Source organism: Aristolochia californica, unplaced genomic scaffold, assembly GCF_029961685.1.
Source record: "Aristolochia californica isolate CCGP_79_NKW_82.1479 unplaced genomic scaffold, dmAriCali1.0.hap1 SCAF_1, whole genome shotgun sequence".
NCBI classification, from domain to species: Eukaryota; Viridiplantae; Streptophyta; class Magnoliopsida; order Piperales; family Aristolochiaceae; genus Aristolochia; species Aristolochia californica.
Window position 1 is genome coordinate 52,561,072 of NW_027181770.1, and position 22,127 is coordinate 52,583,198.

General features: G+C 37.8%; 2 protein-coding genes across 2 annotated transcripts; both read left to right on the forward strand.

Annotated features, from left to right (window-relative positions):
• Window positions 1-64: 64 nt before the first annotated feature.
• Window positions 65-16,764, forward strand: LOC137960082 (protein root UVB sensitive 2, chloroplastic). Its single transcript, XM_068807558.1, has 10 exons — window positions 65-211; window positions 293-412; window positions 6,450-6,538; window positions 6,656-6,740; window positions 7,132-7,191; window positions 7,277-7,370; window positions 7,546-7,643; window positions 7,872-8,051; window positions 15,527-15,649; window positions 15,722-16,764. Exons 1-10 carry the CDS (start codon window positions 200-202, stop codon window positions 16,172-16,174), a joined length of 1,314 nt encoding a protein of 437 aa, XP_068663659.1. The 5' UTR covers window positions 65-199; the 3' UTR covers window positions 16,175-16,764.
• Window positions 16,765-20,276: 3,512 nt separating this feature from the next.
• On the forward strand, window positions 20,277-21,805 carry LOC137960091 (transcription factor MYB30). Its single transcript, XM_068807570.1, has 3 exons — window positions 20,277-20,409; window positions 20,730-20,859; window positions 21,241-21,805. The coding sequence occupies exons 1-3, from the start codon at window positions 20,277-20,279 to the stop codon at window positions 21,773-21,775; spliced, it is 798 nt and encodes a 265-aa protein (XP_068663671.1). The 3' UTR covers window positions 21,776-21,805.
• Window positions 21,806-22,127: the final 322 nt, after the last annotated feature.

The following is a 22,127-nucleotide window of genomic DNA, read 5'->3' on the forward strand; positions in this document are numbered from 1 at the left end:
GGTCAAATTTTACCGCCCTTACTTCTCAACTCTAACAAACCACGCAGCATTTTGGTGAATCCTTTCAAATATTTTTTGGTGCCATATTCTCGAACACTGCCTCTTTCATGTTTCGACAATTCGTTCATTTGAAGGTTTTCCAGACTTATCCTCTGCCACCGGGCTTCTGCTTCCTCAACATCTCTCCTTCGAGTTCTTCATGGATTTGCTGGTAAAGCGGAAGACGAAAGAAAGATGTAGACTCTTTTCAATATTATTCAACCTCTGATTCATTCTCATTTCCCCTATACAGGGCAAAATAAAGCTTCTGCAGAAAGAGCCGGATAAGCAGCGGCCGCGCCACGTTTCCTGGATTGAAACGTCTGGTTCCGTCTCTACGCAGTTTAGTTTCGACGCTGACGGTCGCCTTTGCGTAAACCCCTCCCTCTCTCATTATTGTTAACGCTCTAGTTTCGCTGTTTTCATAGTTTCCATGCAGCTTGACTTCTTGACTCTACTACCATCTGGTTCCTATTCTTTGCTGTACCTGGCTTCACTCTTCTGTGACATGGTTTCTCGCTGCGTTGCTCTATTGTTGTAAACATCTTGTGAGAGTTTTAGTCTTTTTAAGTTCATCCATTAAGTGCGCTGAAATCATATTTTGCTTATCTTTCCTTTCACTATTTTGAAATTAACCTCTGTTCAGCACACATCTGAATGAAATCGATGCTTACCTGGTTCACTTCTCCCGGAAGAATCCCGTTATCTTCTAGCGTTGGAGTTAGCAATGTAAAATCTGATAAATTTTGGAGATTATCATTTCTTACCGTCGTCATTAGTGGTTAAAACTAAACAAGAATACCGGTAGTTGATTGTGGTTCCCACACTTTCAAGTCAAAATCTTATACACTTAGTCATGCCAAGGACTTTGGACGGGTTTTGGAGTAAAAGTTTACCTTCCTCAGAAATAAGAAAAAGTGCAAAGACTTTCAAAAAACCAGGTTTTCAGCCTGTTTCTTGCTGTCATTTCTCCCTTTCCCTGCCCCCATCAAGGGGAAAAACCTCCATTAGAAGCTGGTTACTTTGCTGAAATATAAGGTTGATTGGCATGTTTTAAACCTTCTATACTGTCTAACTACAACTGCTTTTGATATATAGCAGCTTCCACTGTTCCCTGCCTCTGCGTGAACATCTCACCCTAATTGTCTCTTTTTATATCCCTTATCTTTTGCCATCATATAGATTAGTTTGTTTTACTGGGTACATTAGTTTGCATCAGGACACAACCTTATCATTTGGTTTTGTAGAAAAGATAAAAGGAGAGAAATAGAGGAAGAAGATGAGAGAAATCGAAGAGAGAGAGAGAAGTGTTCTGCACTGTGCGGTACTTTTTATAAGGTAGAATTAGACCTCCTCTTTTAATTAGATAAGTCACTTTAGTGCCAGATAGGTACAGTCGAGAAATACCCCTCTAGACCCACTAACTTATATTTTCTAGAATAACAACAATATGAACTTGAAAATTTAAACTGACGCTTAACATAACTTGGTAACTACTTTTTAGTTCTAGAGGGACAATACATGAACATAAAATGACTAAAATGCCCCTAATACTTATAACTTTAACACTTCCCCTGCTATATATAGAAGCCCCAGCCTATTACAAAATTTTCCGTGATCTCATTTTTCCAAAGCTTTGGCAAAAACATCACCAATCTGATCTGTAGATCTTCTCATAGGGAGTAACTATTGCTCCACTCATCACAACATCTCCGATAAAATGACAATCGACCTCCACATGATTAGTTCTTTCATGAAAGATAAGATTATTAGCAATAAAGATAGTGGCCTGATTGTCATAGTACATTATCATAGCCTTGTTAGTAAGAAAATGCAGCTCTTGCACTATAGATCTTACCCACTATGGTTCACTAAACTATATGAGTTATAACTCTATACTAAGTTTTTGCACTTGAGCAGGCAACTATATTCTGCTTTTTGCTCTTCCAACTCACCAGATTACCTCTAACATACAAACAGTATTCAGTAGTAGATTTCCGATCCAATTTGGATCCAGTTTAGTTAGCATAAGAATATCTTGTAATTTTCAATTGTCCATGTGCCTTATACAATAATCATTTCCCTGGTGCGCCTTTCAAGTACCTTAATATTCTCAAGGCAACTTCTAAACGAGTTTTTTGTGGAGTTTCATGATCTGGTTAATTGTACTCATTGCAAAGGCTATATTCAGTTTGGTTACTGTAGCATAGGTAAGTTTGCCTACCAACCTTCAATATATGGTCTTATCTTTGAGCTATCACTGTCCTCCTCATGAAGGTTATGATTAACATTTGTAGGAGTCTCCATAGGTTTAGCTCTTTACAACCCAAAACTTTTAGCATATCAATCACATGTTTTCTTTGGGTCAAAACCATATCTGCTTTACTTCTTACTACTTTAATCCTAAGGAAATATTTAAGTGTTTCGAGATCCTTAGTCTGAAAATGGCTCACTAGAAGTTTCTTCACCTCTTCAATGCCATCTTTAGCACTTTTAGATAACAATATGCCATCCACGTATACGATTAAAACCACAATTCTAGATGTCTGCTTGAGCACAAACAAGGAGTGATTACAATGATTCCTCTTAAAAACCCAACGACATCATCATCAGGCTGAACTTATCAAACCAAACTCTGGGACTATTTAAGACCATAAATAACATTATGCAATCTGCATACTTTTCCAGTCTCCCCCTAAGCAACATATTTTGGAGGTTGCTCCATTCACACATCTTTTGTGAGATCACCATGTAAGAAAGTTTTTTTGACGTCTAGTTGGTATAATGACCAGCTATAATTCATAGCAATCGAGACCCAATTTCACATGGTATCAGAGCATGTACTCATATGTGGGCCTATATCTAAAATTATCCACTTTTAGAGCCACATAAGAGGGTATACACTTAAACTATCCACTTGTAGAGCCATAAAAGATGGTCTACACGTAAGGGGGAGTGTTAAGGAATAGTCTCACATGGATTAGTGAGTACAAAGATCTTGAGTTTATTAGTTGGGAAAGAAGTTTCCTAAGTTGGCTAGTTGTTTTGGGATGGGCCTTGGACCTAGTTTTCTATTTATGTTGAATTATTTAATTATGCTAGGACTTATCTTTAAGTGTTAAAGTTTGAGTGTAATTGGGACAAAGGTAGTTTAATTGTAATTAGACTCGACTACTTTCCTCTATTATAAATAAGGGTTCATGTATTCAGATTACATTAAGTCAATAAAGGTTTCCTCTTTTCCAAAAATTCAATATGGTATCAGAGTCACTTAAATTATCCACTTGTAGAACCACAAAAGAGGGCCTACACATAAATTGTCCACTTGTAGAGCAACAAAAGAGGGCTTAAATCTAAAACTATCCACTTGTAGAGCTACAAAAGAGGCCTACACCTAAAATTATCCACTTGTAGAGCCACAAAAGAGGGCCTATACCTAAATTATCCACTTATAGAACCACAAAAGAGGGGGAGTGTTAAGGAATAGTCCCACATGGATTAGTGAGTACAAAGATCTTGAGTTTATTAGTTGGGAAAAAGGTTTCCTAAGTTGGCTAATCATTTTGGGATGGGCCTTGGACCCTACGTCACATATATCAACACCCAAACAGAAGCCAACCGAACAACAAACAAGAAAGTCTCAAACACATCCACCCCGTAAGTATGTATATAACCTTTAACCACAAGTCTAGCCTTATACCTCTTAATGGAACCATTAGCCTTATACTTCACTATATACATCCATTGACACCCTAATCTAGTGGCGTTTGGTAGAGGCTCGCACAAAATGTATGTACCTCTATCAATCAATGTTTCCATATCAACATCCTTAACTTGTCTCTAAAGAGGTGATAACAAGGTTTCTTGCATAGAAGAAGGGGTGGGAGGACAATGATAATGCAAAGGATTGAAAAGAGTCAAACAAGTGATCGAAGGACACTTACTTGGAAATCGGATGCCAAGTAGCCTTTCGGGTACATACACGAACGCCTTTGCGAAGGGACATTGGAAGATGTAAATTACTTATCTCAGGAGCAGTTGACAAGGGAGTCATTTGCGTAGGTGGGACAGTGTCCTCTGGAGTTGTAGCCTTGAAAGGTGTCTGTTGCTTGTAAACTTGCAAAGGCCTCAATTGCATCATACTTAGATCCCACACCATCTAAAATTTAGCTAAATACAATTCGCCCTGTTAGCTTCAGAAGATCAATTTCATTCGTAAAGATCTTAATTTCTTGTAGAATTCCTTGCAGCTCACTGAAATAGTCTACAACTGACCTATCTCCCCTCTTCAAGGTTGACAACTGATTGTATGATGGATTCACTCTTAGTAGATTGCACTTTTGAGCATATAAAAGACTCTAGGACTGTCCAAATTTGTTTTGAAGTTTCACAATTCATGATGTGTCTTTTAAACTTGATATCCATACTATTAAGTAGCCAGGTAGCCTGATTTTCCTCAGCTTTCAATGATCTGTAAGCGGATGTGGAGGATCATCTCTCGAATATTTGGCTTTCTGCTTAGCCTTCAAATATATTTTCACAGATCTGGCCCAATTCAAGTAATTCAAACCAACCAAGTTTTCTGTAGTAATCACAATTGTGTCCTTTCCTTCAGAATATCCCCCTTCTTTCATAGAAGAGACAACTTCACCCAAATCAGACATTTTGACTGCTAGATGGCCCCAAACAAGCAGATAATACTATAATCCAGCAGCAAAACTTAATCAAATACACCCAACAGACCTGCAATGATGATGTAGGCCCCACACAAAGTGATAACTTAAGGGCATCTATTCTTCACCAGCTATAGAGATTACAATATCTATAATAGCACTATAATATCACTGTAGATAATTTAAAATCTTCCAAATCAAAAGATGACGCAGACCCAAGCACAGATCTGGGAGTTTGTGTGGTACAGAAACAAGGGACTAGTCTCCAACAACCCTCTAGGGGCAAATAAATCAAGGATAACTGCTCGATAGGCAGTATAAACCATCATCATCCCTAGGGTTATGGCACACAATAAGTGAAAAAGTCTTAACGTTTAATCCCAATCACCAGAAAATTGGAGGGAAAAAAAAACTCTTCCAGGAGAAGTAGCAGATTTAGGAGAAGAAAAAAAGACCACTTGCAGTGTTACCTCGGATGGAAGTGAATGAAGCACTGTGAGGATAGGATAAGATATAGATAAGATAAAAGGATAGAAATTGTGGAAGAAGATGAGAGAAATCGAAGAGAGAGAGAGAGAGAGAGAGAGAGAGAGAGAGAGAAGAGTGCTGCACTGTGAGGCACTGTTCACTAGGAGGGATTAGACCTCCTTTAAGACAGATAGTTACAATTCCAGAAATGCCCCTCGAGACCCAATAACTTATATCTCCTAATGAACCTGAAAATTTTGAACTGACACTTAACACAACTTGGTAACTACTCTCCTAGTCCTAGAGGGATAATACATGAATGTAAAATGAATAAAATGTCCCTGGAATTTACAACTTTAACAGGTTTCTTTCTGACTTATTCCTCCTGTCAATCTTGTTTTTTCATTCCCAGTCAAACCTAGCTCATTTGTGTCCGGGTTATTAGTTTGCATCACAATACATCCCTATCATGTGGCTCATTTATGACTTGCTTCCTTGTTCCTTTTGTAAGGCTGTGTTGCGAACAAAGAAAGTGGAGAGAAAAGAAAAGAAAAGAAAAGAAGAGTTTTTTTTCTCTTGTTTGGATGCTCATGGAAAATGAGAGAGAAAATGGAAGATAAATATAGTTTTTCTTCTTTGGATACACGTGGAAAAAGAAAAGGAAAAGACATTAGTAATATTTTAAAATTTTGATGATTAAAATTTTCTCTCAACTTTCTATTTCTTTTCTTTTCTCCCCAAATTCCATAATTTTGTGAGAGAATTTATTAATTACTCTCAATGATTCTTTGCTGCCAAACAACAGAAAATAACTCTCTCCACTTTTCTTTTCTTTTCTGTGGTTTCCAAACAGGCCCTAAATATTTTTTTTCCTTTCCAGTCAGTACTAGCACATTTTCATTCAAAGTTCTTCATTCACTTCTATGTCCAAATCACGGCCTGATGGGGTTTCTCATACTATGAGTTGACAAATTCATCCTCAACTCTGTCTTTATAGCCTAAAATTAACAGAGGTGAAGTTTGCCATTTGCCATTTCACTATCTTGTTTTGTGCTTCAATTTATAGAGCAGAAAAAATAAAAAATCAAGAAAATTAGAAATTGGTTTGACATATCCATCACATGGATTTATGTGCGAGTTTTTATGCCTGTGAATGCAACATTAAGGACTTTAAAAATATTTTCTTATTTTTTGAGAAAAATATGTGAACTAAACTAACCTATTATTTTCATAATGCTGAACTGAGTGAAACCATGTCTTATTTTATAGGTAAAAATTCTTGATGATTCAAGACAAGTTGCTCAAAGGATTGTTGAGTCTTTTCTGAATAAGTTTTTTCCTTCTGGGTATCCTTACAGGTGAAGTAACAATCTGATACTGGTTGTTTTATGTACTGTTGAAGTTCGAATAGAAGTTTTGCAACTTATTAGGTGGAACTTCCATATTTTTTATTTAGTTTTTTGGGGCACATGCAGTGTGAATGAAGGATACCTAAGGTACACCCAGTTCCGAGCACTGCAGCATTTCTCTAGTGCAGCACTTTCAGTTTTGTCAACACAGGTACTCTTGTGTTCCTGTAAAATCTCTTCACCTCTACACTAGAATGATTGGATTCTTGTACTCTTGTTAAACTGTTAACAAGTCACCATTCTCAAATACCAGAATTCCAGGCATCCTTTATCTATATGCAGATCCTTGTCATTTGTTTACTTTAGTGGTTTGATTCTCATATAGTTCAATACTTTCAAAAGCATTGTTTTTGCAAAATTGGGTATTCCTTTTATTGAGGGAACAGATGGGATGAATCTTGCCTGCAAAAGCAGATACTGGTAAGATTTAGACTTTAAGTTTGATTAAAAATACTTCAAAATAGGGGTTTTGTAACTTGGTCTTAATGTAATTTATCTTTCTTATGTGCCCTTGATATGTCAATATTCTTATCCCTGTGCAGTCACTTTTAATTGCTGCAGGCTTGCGACCTACACCTGCCCAAACAACTGTTGTTAGTTGGGTAAGCTCGGATATTGCTGGATCAGAAACCTTCTCCAGATGACATTTGTTGATACTCTTAGTTACTGTTCCTCAATTGAATGCAGATACTAAAAGATGGCACACAACATCTAGGAAAACTAATATGTAGCAATATGGGTGCCAGAATGGACTCAGAACCAAAGCGTTGGAGGATATTTGGTTGTTTTTCTTTTTGTTAAATTTATTTTTTCTTACTCCCTTCAGTATGTGCATTTTTTTTTTAATTTTTTTTTATGTTGAAAGAGATCCCTGATATGATCAAGTTTAAAGCCAAAGAAATCTATCTTCATTTTATGTTTGTTTTTTACTGAAAAAATTTTACCTTTGGATGCAGCTGATGTACTTTATGACTTTGGCACTGGCCTAGAAGTTATTTCTCCATTATGGCCGCATCTATTTCTTGAAATAGCTGGACTAGGCAATTTTGCAAAGGTATGAAAAGATTCGTTTTGTTTCATTGTAATTCCCCATCATGTCATCTTTTTTGTCTTTTCTCATGGTGTCAAAGCATAATGGGTTTCACTCTGATGCATAACATTCAGACACCAAATACATATTAATATTATAGTTAGATGGAATACTGTGAGATCCTTGTGATCATCTGTTTCATCTTGCATGTCTATGATTTTTTGGGTCCTACTCTGTCCTTTGATTTGACAGGGAATGGCAGTTGTTGCAGCAAGAGCGACTAGATTGCCTATTTATTCTTCTTTTGCCAAAGAGGGCAATCTGAGTGACTTATTTGCTAAAGGGGAGGCCATTTCAACTGTTTTCAATGTTGTGGGATTAGGTGCGGGTATTCAATTAGCATCAACAATTTGTTCATCAATGCAAGGAAAGGTATATTCAAAATCCTTTGCTATATCTTGCTCTCTTCTAGCATTTTCATTTAAAGTGCATCTATGATTGTTGGAATTGGAGGAGAAAACTGATGGGGAGATCAGAGTTTACAGATCCTTCTCCCATAAAAACAATATAAAAAATAACATGTATGTCCTTACAGCCCGTAAAAGCTAGCAAATGACTTTCTATTGGAAACGATTTTCTTAGAAAATAGAGTAAACTTAATAAACCTAATTATACTTTCAACTCATGAATATGTTAAGGTCCCTGTGAAATTCCATGCTTACTGCTTTGGAAGTATATGCATATTTGCATTTGCTGTTTTCTTGATTATTTTTCTCGTATGTTGTTGAATGAGCATGTATTGTTATCAATATGAACTTAGTACATATGTTTTTTTTTTAAATAAAGGATGTATAAACTATTAAATAGGAAGACGAGTACAAAAACTTAACTAAGTGGGCCTTCCTCTTTTTTGATAAAGATGTATTTACATTAGCAAGAGAAAATAATTACAAAGGAAGAGGGAGCAGATCCCTCACAACAAGAGATTGTAGGGATGCTCCCTGTTTGACTAACACATCTGCAGCCGAATTCGTAGATCTCGGAATGTGAGACCAAATACTAAGTGGGCCTTCCTCCACAACAAGGTGTTGGAGTGAAATACCCAACTTAGCTTAAATGTCTACCAAATGATTGGCAGATCTAGGAATGTTCTTCCTATTACAGTTTATAAAAGAAATTAAATTACAAATATCAAAATATATATCCCAATGCCGCCAAGGAGGAAGGGTTGACTTTGCACACCAATCTATGATAATTTTTGAATCCCCTTCGATACAGAGGGGGCCCATGAGACAGTTTTTTAAGATCTGAAGCCTATTGAGTAGTCCAGAGAGTTCTGCAATGGTGGAGTCGGAGACTCCAAGTGGCCCAACAAAGGAGAAGAGGAGACAGCTGTTTGCATCATGTATATAATGTTGCAAGTACCTAGCATGTAAAACTGGATGTTTGAAGGCCTTAGTGTCTTGTTTGTGGAGTCTTGGCCATAGCCTCCCTCAGTTCTCATTCTCAGTTTGCACTCAATGATGTTGCTGATGTGGTAAATGCTTCATTCTATGTGAACTTTTTAGCGAACAGCATGGATCCCTTACCAAGTTGATTTTGTTGGATTTCTGACTTTGATGCCTATCGCCACTGTTACTATGACGCCTTGATGTTTCTTGGTCTCATGTCATGATGTCCCAAGCTTGCAATCAGTGATGCTGAAAAGCTTCTCTAAAATCTCATTATGAATGTTTCTCCTCGTAATACGATCCATTACTGCTCTGTAACTTGGCTATTGGTCACTTTGCAGCTGTTCTTGTTTGGTCTAATAAATTCAACATCTTCAAAAACAAAACAAAAACAAGAATTTAACAGGAGAGTAGCTGCAAGTTGAGGATTGAACCAGGGTGGGTTAAACAATGTGTTGAACAGGGAACCGTCCCTTACCTGATCTGCTTTGAGGTGGGGACAAAATTTGCCAACTGTCCCCTGAGGCCTTATACTTTGCCCTGTCTTGTATAAAATGACAAAAAAAAATTGAGACAGGTGACAGTTACTTTTGATATTGACTCTAACTGCTGGGACTAGGTACAGAAAAAAGTTTTAGCTGATAAAGAAAATAAACTACCATACCTTTTATGTTATCAAGTTGACTTTTTACTTCTAAAGAAAAGAAATGGAGCTTATTTCATGAGTGAGGGCATTCTATGAATTGTAAGGTGGATATGGGATGAAGATTTGTGGAGTGAGGTGGAGATGAGTCAAAAACTCAACCCTGACATGGGATAGGGCTGGGTGGGTTTAGGGTTGGGGTTGTGGGACACGGTTCGGTTGTCTGAAACCCAATACACTTCCGGCTTGGTGGGTTTAGGGTTGGGGTCGTGGGACACGGTTCGGTTGTCTGAAACCCAATACACTTCCAACCTTACTGCAAAGCATGTTGAATATTTTGGAGTCATAAGTTGCTGAAATCATGTGGGAAACTGTTAGTTGCTCACCAAATTTAGTGTATACATGGACGGAGTACTGTGACCTATTTGGTTAATGGCACTCAATTTCTTTTTGTTATAAGTGCATGTAGATGTAGATATGATTATTTTCTCTCTTCTCACATCTTCCTCTTCTTCTTTCGTATCTCGTCATCTAAACACCTAATAATATGAGTCGAGGCCCTAGAATTTACATGGTATCAGAGAAGGGATTCTAGGGCATAAATTTTTACTTCTCAAAGTTTTCATTGGTGCATGGAAGGAGTTATGAGTGCTGCAAGGAAACCTGATGGCTGGAATTTATAGCTGGCATCTGCCTATGAAAAGATAAGTTTTTTTCTTTTTTCCCTTGGTCTGTCTTGAAGCCTCCTTAAATTATATTTTTTCTTTTGCTTACATGGGAATGTTGGCTTGCATTTTAAATCCTCGGTCTCATGCATGTTAATTCCCTTCCTTGCTTCGGCTGCTTTTTGCATAATTAAAAACGATAAGTTAGGGTTTGAATCAAGTTCGTTCCTTTTGGTAAGGGGGAGACAACACTCAGGTTGTACTGTTTTTTACACCTAGCATATCTTGAGTTTGCAAAATCTAGGTGTTTTAATTCTTTCATCTTAACTAGGTTTGAAGTTTTGGAATTCTTACCAGTCTGTGTATGTTCCTTGAGAATAAATAAAAAAGAAAGTTTACTAACGCTGCTGCGTGTTGTGCCCTTCTTGTTTTTGACCTAATCCTCAGCAAGTCAAGTTTCTTTCTAAATCAGTGTGGTAGGGCCTTTGCAAAATCCATCCTTGTAATTTTGTAAACCTAATCTTTTAAATATCACAACTGATCTTCTTAAAGGAGTTTCAAATTACCTCTCCTGAGCTTAGTCCGTTCAAAGGCTTTTGATAACCTGTGATCTTATTGATCGTCCTTATTTTACCTCCTCCCACGTCTAATGAGGAAGATGCCACTTACAAAAAGTGGCTAAAGGAGGATATATTGGTAATCAGTTGGTTGATAAATAGCATGGAGGAAGTTGTTGCAAATATTGTTGTGCACTTAGACACAACCAAAATCATTCGGGACACTTGTGCCAAGTTATATTCTAGTTCTAATAGTTTTTAGAGGCTTTATGATATCTTTTAGGCTATATACAACACCAATGAAGGAGACAACATTAATGAGTTCCTTGCCAAGTTCAAAGGATTCTTATAAGACTTGAAGATAGCACATCCTTATTCTTTCGATATTGCAGTTCAGGAATGACAACGAGGAGTTAGTTGGAGCGACTTGCCTTAATAAAATGAAAACTTACTTGATGTTGCCAAGTCTCAAAATTTAAGCTCGTCAGGCAAGCCGTCATTTGATGATATATGTACTATATGTATCAAATTCCAGCCAAGGAAACAATAAAATAAATCAAGATTACTCCCATTGAAACATTTGCCATGGTCTCTCAAGGTAGAGGCAATAATAATAACGACAGAGGCTGAGGAAGAGGTGGTGAAGGACGTGGTAACTACAATGGTACAGGCCAAGGTATGGTGGATTCTTCCTGTACTTGTACTTATTGTGGTATGCAATCATGAAATTGACGAGACTTGGAAACTCCATGGATGTCCAACTAATTTAAATCAGATTACAACTGCTGAATCGAAAGACGTTGGATCCACTTGTCCTAATTACACAAAGGTATTTACCAAAGAGGATTATTATATATTTCAGCGCCTATAGAGTATGTTCCTCAAACCTCCTAGCACCTTCACCGCCACCATTGCTACTATGAATATGTCTTCCTCGTTTCTTTTTTTTCTTTTTTTTTTTTTTATGCTAGCTCATCTCTTTGGTGAGATTGGTATTCTCTCTACTTTTTTTCTTGCTCTATTAATTGGTTTGTCTTAATTGTTGATGGTTCTCAAACCAAAGTTCAAGGCGTAGGTTCCTCTTCACTTTCTCCAAATCTACCTCTCTCAAATGTTCTATTTGTCCTCAATTTTTGTTAGGTCTTTTGTCTGATTGTCAAATAACAAAAAATCTCACGTAACCTTTTTCCCCATCTCATTGAGTTTTCAAGATTGCGAGACCAAACGAGTGATTGCTGGCGGCCATGAAAGTGGGGTTTTATTATTTGAACAATGCAATGATTACAACAATTATAGCTTTAGATCAATAGGCACACCAGTGGTGCAATTGTTTAGGCCATCCTTCTTTATCTATGTTACAATCTATGGTTTCATCTTCAAAGTTAGTTACTAGCTTGTTCTATAAATTTTGTGAGATGAGTAAACATCATAGAAGTTTGTTTCCTTCGTTTTTAGAGAATATTAGTTCTAGTCCTTTCTCGTTAGTTCACTCTGATGTTTGGGGACTAATACAAGTCTCAAATATTACACAATCTCGATATTTTGTGATTTTTGTGGATGATTCCACTTGTGTTACTTGGTTGTTTTTAATGAAAGATAGATCGGAAGTATTTAGCATTTTTACTTCTTTTAGTGCCATGGTGGAAACTCAATTCCAGGTGAAAGTAAAGATATCCCTCTCTGCTAATAGCAAAGAATATTTTTCGTTTCAATTTCCATCCTATTGTCAACAAGAAGTTATTATCAATCAAATTTCATGTGCATACACACTTCAAGAAAATAGTGTAGTTGTACATAAAAATAGACATTTGTTGGAAGTTGTTCGTGCCCTCTTGTTATCCACGAATATTCTTCAATTTTATTGGCCCTATGCATTTTTTACCTTATGTTATCTTGTTAATTGAATGCACTCCTCAGTGCTAAGACATAAGTCTCTTTTTTCAATAATCTTTCTTGATGCTACTCTTTTCCTATTACTCCTAGAGTTTTTGGGTGTGTTTGTCTTGTTCATGATATCTCTTCGAGCATAAATAAGTTTGATCTAAAAACATTGAAATGTACAGTCATTGGTTATTCTAAGAATTAGAAAGGTTACGTATGTTATTTCCCTTCCTTATATATAACTTTGTTTCTGCCGATGTAATTTTTTTTGAAGATCAGTCTTTTTATCCTTGAGTTGCCTCTTCTCCTCCACATTTTACTTCTTCTAAGGACTACTTAAACCACTTGTGCCTTTGGATCAGCCTATACTACAGCCATCGTATACTTCAGTTGTCGAGCCTTCTTTTCCTTTGGCTAGCCACTCACCTGTGTCGTGTGATGATTTTGAGGTTAGTAGTCCTATATCTCCAATTCCTTTTGGACCACAATATAATACCAGACTAATTGCTATCAGAAAATAATTTCGTTGTTGTATGACCCTTTTATTCTCATCTCATTTCCAATTTTGTTTCTACACAAATTGTCTCCAACTTGTTCTTTCCTTGCAGTAATTTCTTTTGTTTCTTTTTCCAAAAATTATCAAGAGGCCTTGCAAGATCCAAGGTGGAGAGCTGCCAGGGAAAAAGTGATGACAGCCATGTATGGCAAACACACTTGGGACATGATCACCTTACCACTTTGTGAGAAACCCATGGGTTGCAGATGGGTGGTTACCATTAAACACAATGCAAATGGCATCATATTTTGGGTTAAAGCTAGGCTGGTTGCAAAAGGCTATACTCAGTCCTACGAATGACTATGAAGAAACTTTTTTCTCTAGTGACAAAGCTAAACTTAGTATGTGTTCTAATTTCCATAGCAGCAAATCATAATTGGTCTCTTCATCAACTAGATGCCAAGAATGTTTTCCTTCGTGGTGATATGAGAGAGGAAGTTTACATGTATCAACCTCTAGGTTTTGAGGTTGAGGGGGAGAAGGTATGTCAACTTATTTATGGCCTTAAAACAATCCCCTTGTGCATTGTTTGATAAGTTCAGTTGTGTGGTGATTGGTTTTTCTTGTGAGAGGCGTAAAGCAAACCATTGTCTTTGTCAAACATACTTGTCAGAGGCTAATTCCTATGGCAATCTACGTCGATGATTGTTTACTGATAAGAAGTGTATATATGTAGTATTCAACAGACTAAAGTGGAACTAAACAAGTTTTTCCTAACAAAAGATCTTGACCTAGTCAAGCAGTTCCTCAATATTGAATTTTTGTAATCACGGCATGGTATTGCTCTCTCTCAAAGAAAATATGTGTTAGATTAATTAGACGAGACAGATATGTCAGGGTGTAAGCCGATCGATGCACTTATGGGGCCTTAATGTGAGATTGTGTTTTTGGACAGGAGAGGATGTGGATGTCGGTAAATTTTAGAGATTAGTAGGTAAGCTCATCTACCTTACAGTGACATGGCTTGATATTTCATTTCCTATGTGTCCTTAGTTAATTCATGCATCAACTTCAGTTATCCCCTTGGCTAGCTCTAGAGAGGACATTGAGATTCCTTAAAAGAAAAATCTAGGACAATGAATCATTTTTATGATCAATGGTCATGTTAATATTGAAGGATTTGTAAGTGCAGATTAAATAGTTTTTTTAGGTGAATCACATCAGGTTATTGCACAATGGTAGGTGGCAATCTTGTTGCTTGGTGTGTAGCAAGAAGTGAAGTGTTGTGTCAAGGTCAAGTGCCCAAACTAAATGTAGTAAGTGACATGTTATGGTTAAAGTCTTTCTTGACTGAACAAGGATTCTCAATAGTTACTCCTTTCCAACTTCATTGTGATAACCAAATACCATACTCATTGCCACCAATCATTTTTTTCATGGGATCACTAAACACATTGAGATTGATTATCACTTTGTTCGTGAGAAGCTTCGTGTTGGCATTATCAATATGTACTCCAATCCTTCCAAAAATCAACCGGCGGATATATTTACTAAAGTAACAACAATTGCACCACTTTCTAGTTCAGGTTCCAAGCTTGGAGTTTTTTATGTTTTTGCATCAACTTGTGGGGGGGGGGGTGCTGAAGTGAAAGAGATGTATGTATGATTATTTCTTTTATTTTCTTCTTTTTATCACATCGATGTAGCCTTTTTGTTCAAGGGCATTATATACATTTGTAATATTCTCTCTGCATTTTTAATATAATGAGAGGTAGGGCACAGACATGTCAAACCCTCCCTTTCCCATGTTCTCTTGTTTTTGTTTTCTCTTCTTCTCTAACCTCTTTCACTTTCTTCAATTCCATCTTCTCTTCTTCTTTCTTTGCTCTTGTTCTTCTTCATCTAAACACATACTGATAGGAATTGAGGCCCTAGAATTTACACTTTTGTTTTCTCTTGATTTGTCTCATACACAACAGGCCTCAATATTGTGAGTTAATTGCGCTGACCGAGAGTGAGAGTGCGAGATAGAGAGTCTATCTTAAGTGACTTGAGCTTTTTATTTACTTGTTTCTTAGATGTTAAAATCGAAATTGACCAGATGCCCGATCATCTTCCTTTCTTATCAGAGTATCTTGGATGGGGTTGATTAGCTGTGTAATGCATATATTAGTTGCCTCTGAGGCTTCAACTAAGGCGACTGAGTTTTTGCAGGTGATTGTGGCTCCTCTGCTTTCAGCCATACACATATACAGTGTGATTGAGGAAATGCGAGCAGCCCCTGTTGACACATTGAATCCCCAGCGAACAGCAATGATTGTAGCAAACTATCTCAAGGTGAACGAGTGTCAACGTAACTGCTTTTCTGGAAAATTGCTGATCTTTAACACTATTTAAATCTAAATGCAGGCTGGAAAGATATCGAGCCCAGCTGACCTTAGATACGAAGAAGATCTCCTCTTTCCTGGGCGATTAATAGAAGAAGCTGGAAGAGTGAAGGTGGGTAGGCCACTGCGTAGTGTTGTCAAAAAGCCCTCAAGACTAAAAGAACTGAAAGAAATTTTTCCAGAGGAGAAATTTTTGATAAATTGTGAAACTAAGTGGACTGACATGTTGTTAGAGTATAATGCAACAGGCGAGGATGCCCTCAGGGGCTGGTTGGTTGCTGCATATGCTGCTAATCTGAAAAAATCAGGGAATCTGCCACGCAGTAGTTTTCTAAGTGAGGCTTATGAGAAAATGAACGCCATGTTTCCATCATTTCTATCTGAATTGCAGAAAAAAGGGTGGCATACTGATCTCTTTCTTGATGGAACGGGAAGCCGTTTTTCGTGGCAGGCAAATCCTCCGACCAAATTTTGAGATCAAACCCAATACTCTGAAAGAGGGGGTAGACTTAACATCCTGTGGAAAAAAAAAGTAGGGGTAGGTTGTTTCATGCTGTAAAGGTTCTTGACTCTTGTAAATACTGCACTCAGCCCCAGTTGGATTGAGTGGTTGAATTGGTTTCAACTGGTCTTGGGTTCTTTTATTGAGTCAATCAACACCTAAATCCAGAAGTCAGGGAAAAAGCCGCAGACCCGATTGGTTTAGTCGGATCAGGCAGATAATGGGTGGCATGGGGAATTCCTCCTTGGAGGATGCTGCAGGGCAGGGGCAGGGGCAGGGGAGGTGGCATTTATAGGGAAAAGGCCTGGACCTCTATTTTGTCTTGTCAGAGACGGAGGAGGCTGGCTCCCTCCCGCATTTGGAGGAAGAAAACCCATGAAGACAAATTCATTTTGACTAGGATTCACATTGAAACTCTTACAATTTGCTGCTGGCTGCAACAAAGTTATTCCTAGAAACGAAGACTATTTTTTTTTATTTTTTGGTATATATATAAGAATGTAAGTTTGCATATATGAAATTGACAAAGCGTCCTTAGGAGTAAGGCGTGGACCCTTGGTTTTTATCCTATCGGGTCTAAACTTCAAATTCCAACCGTGCGACCTGACCAACGAAGAGAAGGATCCAAAGCATGCAGTGGACGACTATTTAAAATGTTGTAAACAACACCCACTGGATCGCGTTCGGCCAAAAACAAAAAACAAAAAGAGTCCAGGAGATGGTGGATTGCCACCAAAAAAGGTGAGCTCTCCATTTCATGAATTCTTGAATATTCTATTTTATGGAGTCAAATTTCTTCACCCCTCGTCAACGTTTTCGAGTCAACAATTCTCCATCGACATCACCTTATTGCTTACTTCTCCTACAAACTACTGATTTTGAGAACATTTAGACTCTCTTTTTGTTAGGATCATCAGCTTCTTCACAAACAACAATTTCTAGAATATTAATCTCGTTTTAATAAGTGATTATACGACAAAAGATTAGGCTGTTGATAACGACGACTTACATCGTCTCATGTTTCTTAATCGATTGGGCATTGAAACCTTTATTCTTAGTTTTAGACTGGATTCAAAAGCACCTTATTTCGTAAGTATTCGATTCATTTGCTTATTTGTTAGATACGAATACAAAGAAAGTCTTATTTGTTCGATATGATATTGGAAAAAAGAAGAAGTTTTTTATGTTAGTCTATGAAAAAAGTAGAAATAGGAGAATGTAATTCGTATTATAATCACTATGTTGTAGACATTTTTTTGAAAATAGTTTTGGTATTTTTTTTAATTATGTTGTAACAAATGGTATTGTTGTTGCTTTAATAGTAATAACAATTTCGTTAGTTATTATATCAATTTATTTTGAAAATATATCTACACCTCAAAATATTGGATTGGGTGAAGAGTTATTATAATTTTTTTTAAATATGTTGTAATATTGGATTGTAAATATTAGATTGAACATGACCAATTTGTTTTTAGATAAAAAATAAATAAATTTTGTAGTTGACATCTTATTTTACTAAAAATTTATCGAATAAGTATAATAATATATGAGGCTGATTAATTATTTCTATTTATTTCCATAGAAATGCAATAATCGCTCAAAAATTTCTTATAATTTTCTAGTAAGACACTTATGAAAGTTTATTTCACACGAAAAACACTTCTAACTTTTCCTAGGATATAAATTTATAACAAGGGGCAATTACGGGGCGTCAAATGAATAAATCGAGATATCGCAATCAGATTTGTTTGTTGTGCAAAAAGCTATGTGATTCATGAACCCATCCCTAACACATCAATCACTGGTATTAGATTCCATGCGGTGCCAACCTCGTTTATTTTACATGTTACTATGTTTCAGTCTTCACCTTCTCATTGCTTTTACACTTTTCCTAGCACGATTATACCATCTTAAACCGTAACATTACAAATATTTTTGGATTATTATCAGAAAATCATAAAAAAAACTCTAAAATAATATAAAAATCCTGACCATAAAGAAAGAAAAAGAAAAAAGGAAGAGTATATGGTTGTCTTCTAAGGCCGAAAACGGATAGCATTAAGGGCATTGACTTTCCTCAACCTACATTCATTTCTTCTAAGGCAAGGAGAAGTGTCCATTCATGGCTTATTCAACTTCAAACTCAACCTTTTCTGATTGCTTTAGTCTCTACCTAATTAACTTTGACAATGATAAATGAAGGTTGAACAAAACTAATCAAATTTAAAGTAAATTTAGAGTAAATACGAGGAACACAAATCAAAGTGGTATCCATCTCTGTAATCGGATCAAGAGTCGTCAAGTTGCCGTTGTTTCAAAAAGATTTCTCTCTCAAATAATCTACTAACATGCAGCGGATGAATAGGAAACGTGAAAAAATCCCAGAAGTTTTTATGACTGAAACCAGAAACCGGACACGGTTCGGACCAGTTTGTTTTCTTCGTAAGAAAAGTAGGCGCGCGGTGGCAAGTGTTGGGGAAGACGAGACACCCGCCGGAGAAGGGTTGAATTTGAAAGTAAGAAAAAACAGACATTGGACCAAAACAACACGCTTCGACAGTCCACCTTCTTATAATAATTCGTTTCAAGTATCGACATTTGAGAGAAGCAGTTGGGTCAACAATTTCCCACGTTCGTAATCTCAGTTTTTTTTTAAAAAAAATGACGTAATATGAGCTCAAGTAGTGTTGCAAGTACATGGATTTTGCACTCTCTTCTTCTACATTTTTTTTTTATTACTGGAAACAGTTTCTATTTGATTGCTTTACCAGAAAGAGGGATTCTACCTTTTGAACTTGCTCTGAACATCTTCAAAAGTTGAGAGGAAAGATGTACTGTGATTAAAGTTTATTTCCACTCTTTGTGATTCATCTTCTACATAAATTCCAAGTCGTTCAGCTCCAACCCAGAGAAAATCTACTCCAGTTGAAGCTTTCCTTGGATTGTCGACAATCCTATGGGAACATCTCCACATACAGAGTAGTTTTTTAAAGAATCACTGAAAGCCCACTTTCCCCAAAATCAAAGCAAAGAAGCAGGTGAATGAGAATGGTTGAATTCTAGAACAGAAACCCCTATTTTACTCAAAAATGGCGAACATTGCGAAGACCCAACACACTCAACTTGCTACTTTCTTAATCAGATCAGAGCAAAAAAGGAATTTGGATAGAAAAACCACCTCCCCTAGCTGTGATCCACTTCAAATAAGACATTTGTCGTCGACTCAGTGTTGGCTGGCTACGCGTATTTGTAAAAGCTGCAAGTGGTAACTGGTGCCTCGAGGACACGACCAAGGTTGACTGCTACCCAAGCATGAGTTTGTCAAACTAACGAATTCATCTCAAAGCGTGCATGGCCAATGAAAAGACATACAAATAGCAGAAAGCCAGAAACCAATCATTTGTCAAAGGCGGGCTATTGCAGCTTCAGCCTCTTTCTTTGACTCAATTGCATCCAAGAGAAGGCGACTCAAAAGGGGCAGAGAGTGAGCTGTGGGAGGTGTGAACATCCCGTCTTTTCTAAAATTCCCTCCGGGTAGAAATCCCCTCCTCCGATCTTTCTCTGTCCACGAGAGAGATGGGTCCCCAAAAAAGCTTTGGCTGACCGTTTGACCATGATGATACTCACACCCTACGAACTGAAGATGAGGGCAGAGAGAGAGACATGTGAGAAGATTTTCAAAGAGGATTATGACATTTGACTCTGGATTATTTAATGGAGGACCGTTTAGTTTAGCAGTAGACGACAGTTTATGAAATCTACAAAGGACCCATTTGCTATTTTTGTATTCAAGAGTAACATAAAGATCAAGGAGAAATCTACAGGGGGGGGGGGGGGGGGGGGGGCGCCTCCTCCGAGAGCCCCTCCTTCCTAGAAATTGCTGGCTTTGCTTTTGAAAATTCGATGCTGTCTTTGGACTATTTGCCTCACGTTTTGTAAAGGGCTACGGGCGTTTAGGATAAATAGCCAGGCGTTGGCCATTTCTTTCCATCTTGAAGGATTCCGACTTTCTGATTGGAGAGGAGGAAGGAAGAGAAGGAACAAGTGTTCGGTTTCTGTTCTTGGACAAAAGATGGTAAGGGCTCCTTGTTGTGAGAAGATGGGGCTGAAGAAGGGGCCATGGACTCACGAAGAGGACCAGATTTTGGTAGCCTATATTCAGAGTTACGGCCACGGCAATTGGCGGGCGCTTCCTAAACAAGCTGGTAATTACAGATAATTCTCAGATGGGTTTCTCTCCAGTGATCTGTTGAGGCTGGAGGGTTGGCTTTCCGCCGTTGAGTTTTTCACTGAAATATTCAGCAAATGTTATGCCGAGCAATTTCTTTGAAGTTTTTGCCATCGTTTCCGTGTCCTCTCAATCCAGTTTCGTGTTGCTTTCAGCGGAATAAATACTGTTTTCTTTCCTAAATTTGAGAATTTCCAACATTTCTCGAAAAAGACTTGATATCGTCTTCTTTGCACAATTATCAGAGATCATAGAAATGCCAAGAGTTCTAAAGATATCGTTTCTCTTCTTTTTCAGGTCTTTTGCGATGTGGGAAGAGTTGCAGACTCCGATGGACGAACTACTTGCGCCCAGATATCAAGCGAGGCAACTTCAGCAGAGAAGAAGAAGACACCATCATCAAATTGCATGAATTGCTCGGCAACCGGTAAGAATCAATTCCCTTTTATCTCAGTTACTCCAAACTGATTAATACTGAGAGAAGAATTTGATTACGCCCATCATTTAATGCATCAGAGACAATCTTTCAAGAATCGAGAGAAGTAGCTAGCTAGGGAAGAAAACAAAACGAGCTTCTTAATCGTTCTTGAGCACCGAAATGCAAAACTAAAGATTGCCTAGAGAAAGGCATTATCAGTGTACTGAACGTCAAGCTCCAAAGATTCTCTGATGCCTTTCACCATTAAATAACTTGAGATTGGCGACATAAATTCATATTCATCTCCAGGTTACCGTTCATGCACGTGATAACAAGAAACTCTCCATTTTTTTTCTCCATTACAGTATTCTAATAATTGTCCCATTTCAGATGGTCTGCGATCGCTGCGAGATTACCTGGGCGAACTGACAATGAGATTAAAAATGTCTGGCACACCCACCTCAAGAAACGCCTTAAACAGAATCCCACCAACTTGGATACAACGGAGCAGCAGATGGAGAGACGGGAATGTGAACTCCGGTTGCGGAGAGATCCGCAGACGGTGAATTTCCCGACCCAACAAAACTTCGATAACAGCGACTACGGTGCCGTGTCCCCGCCGCAATCTTCCAGTGATATCTCCTTCGCAGGCACCGATTCTTCAGCTGCTACCACCGAGAACTGTTCCATGGTCAACAGAGACGAGAATCTGACGGAACTCGACGAGAATCTATGGTCTGAAGCACTCTCCGCCGGAGAAGCCACCGACACGACTGCGTCGGAGGCACAATTTCAATTCCCAATCTCTCCGGCCCCACTTCATGAGGCTTTCTACGCACACGACCTTTACAACGACGATAATATGGATTTCTGGTACAATATGTTGGTTCAAACCAGTGAGTTGCCGGAGTTACCGGAATTTTAGTCGGATATTCTCTATTCGTTTTTGTTCGCAAGTAGGTTGGAATGTCAGCATCATTCATGGTTTGTTACGACCGTTGGGATGAAAAGGCGGAATCTCCATTCGAAGAACAGGGGGGAAAATATGCCGGCAAGCCATTGAAGTTGCTGCGAACAAACAAAAACGTGAGTTCACCGATTCGAAAAACGATTAGCCGTCGGCAATGAGGTCGGGATAAAAAAACAGGAAGTGGGAAGAAGAAAGCCAAAAGCAGATTGAGATTTTTGTTTGATTTTGATGTATAATATTTTAAGGAAAGAGATGAACCAATGTAAGTGGGACGGTGTGACGAATACTAACACTAATTTAGACGATA

Bases quoted from the DNA above. Each gene is read 5' to 3' on its own strand.
- LOC137960091 (XM_068807570.1), top strand. From the start codon at position 20,277: ATGGTAAGGGCTCCTTGTTGTGAGAAGATGGGGCTGAAGAAGGGGCCA. The intron at 20,410-20,729 runs GTAATTACAGAT...CTTCTTTTTCAG, and splicing joins GGCGCTTCCTAAACAAGCTG to GTCTTTTGCGATGTGGGAAG. The intron at 20,860-21,240 runs GTAAGAATCAAT...GTCCCATTTCAG, and splicing joins CATGAATTGCTCGGCAACCG to ATGGTCTGCGATCGCTGCGA.
- LOC137960082 (XM_068807558.1), top strand. The intron at 7,192-7,276 runs GTAAGCTCGGAT...AATTGAATGCAG, and splicing joins AAACAACTGTTGTTAGTTGG to ATACTAAAAGATGGCACACA. The intron at 15,650-15,721 runs GTGAACGAGTGT...ATCTAAATGCAG, and splicing joins TTGTAGCAAACTATCTCAAG to GCTGGAAAGATATCGAGCCC.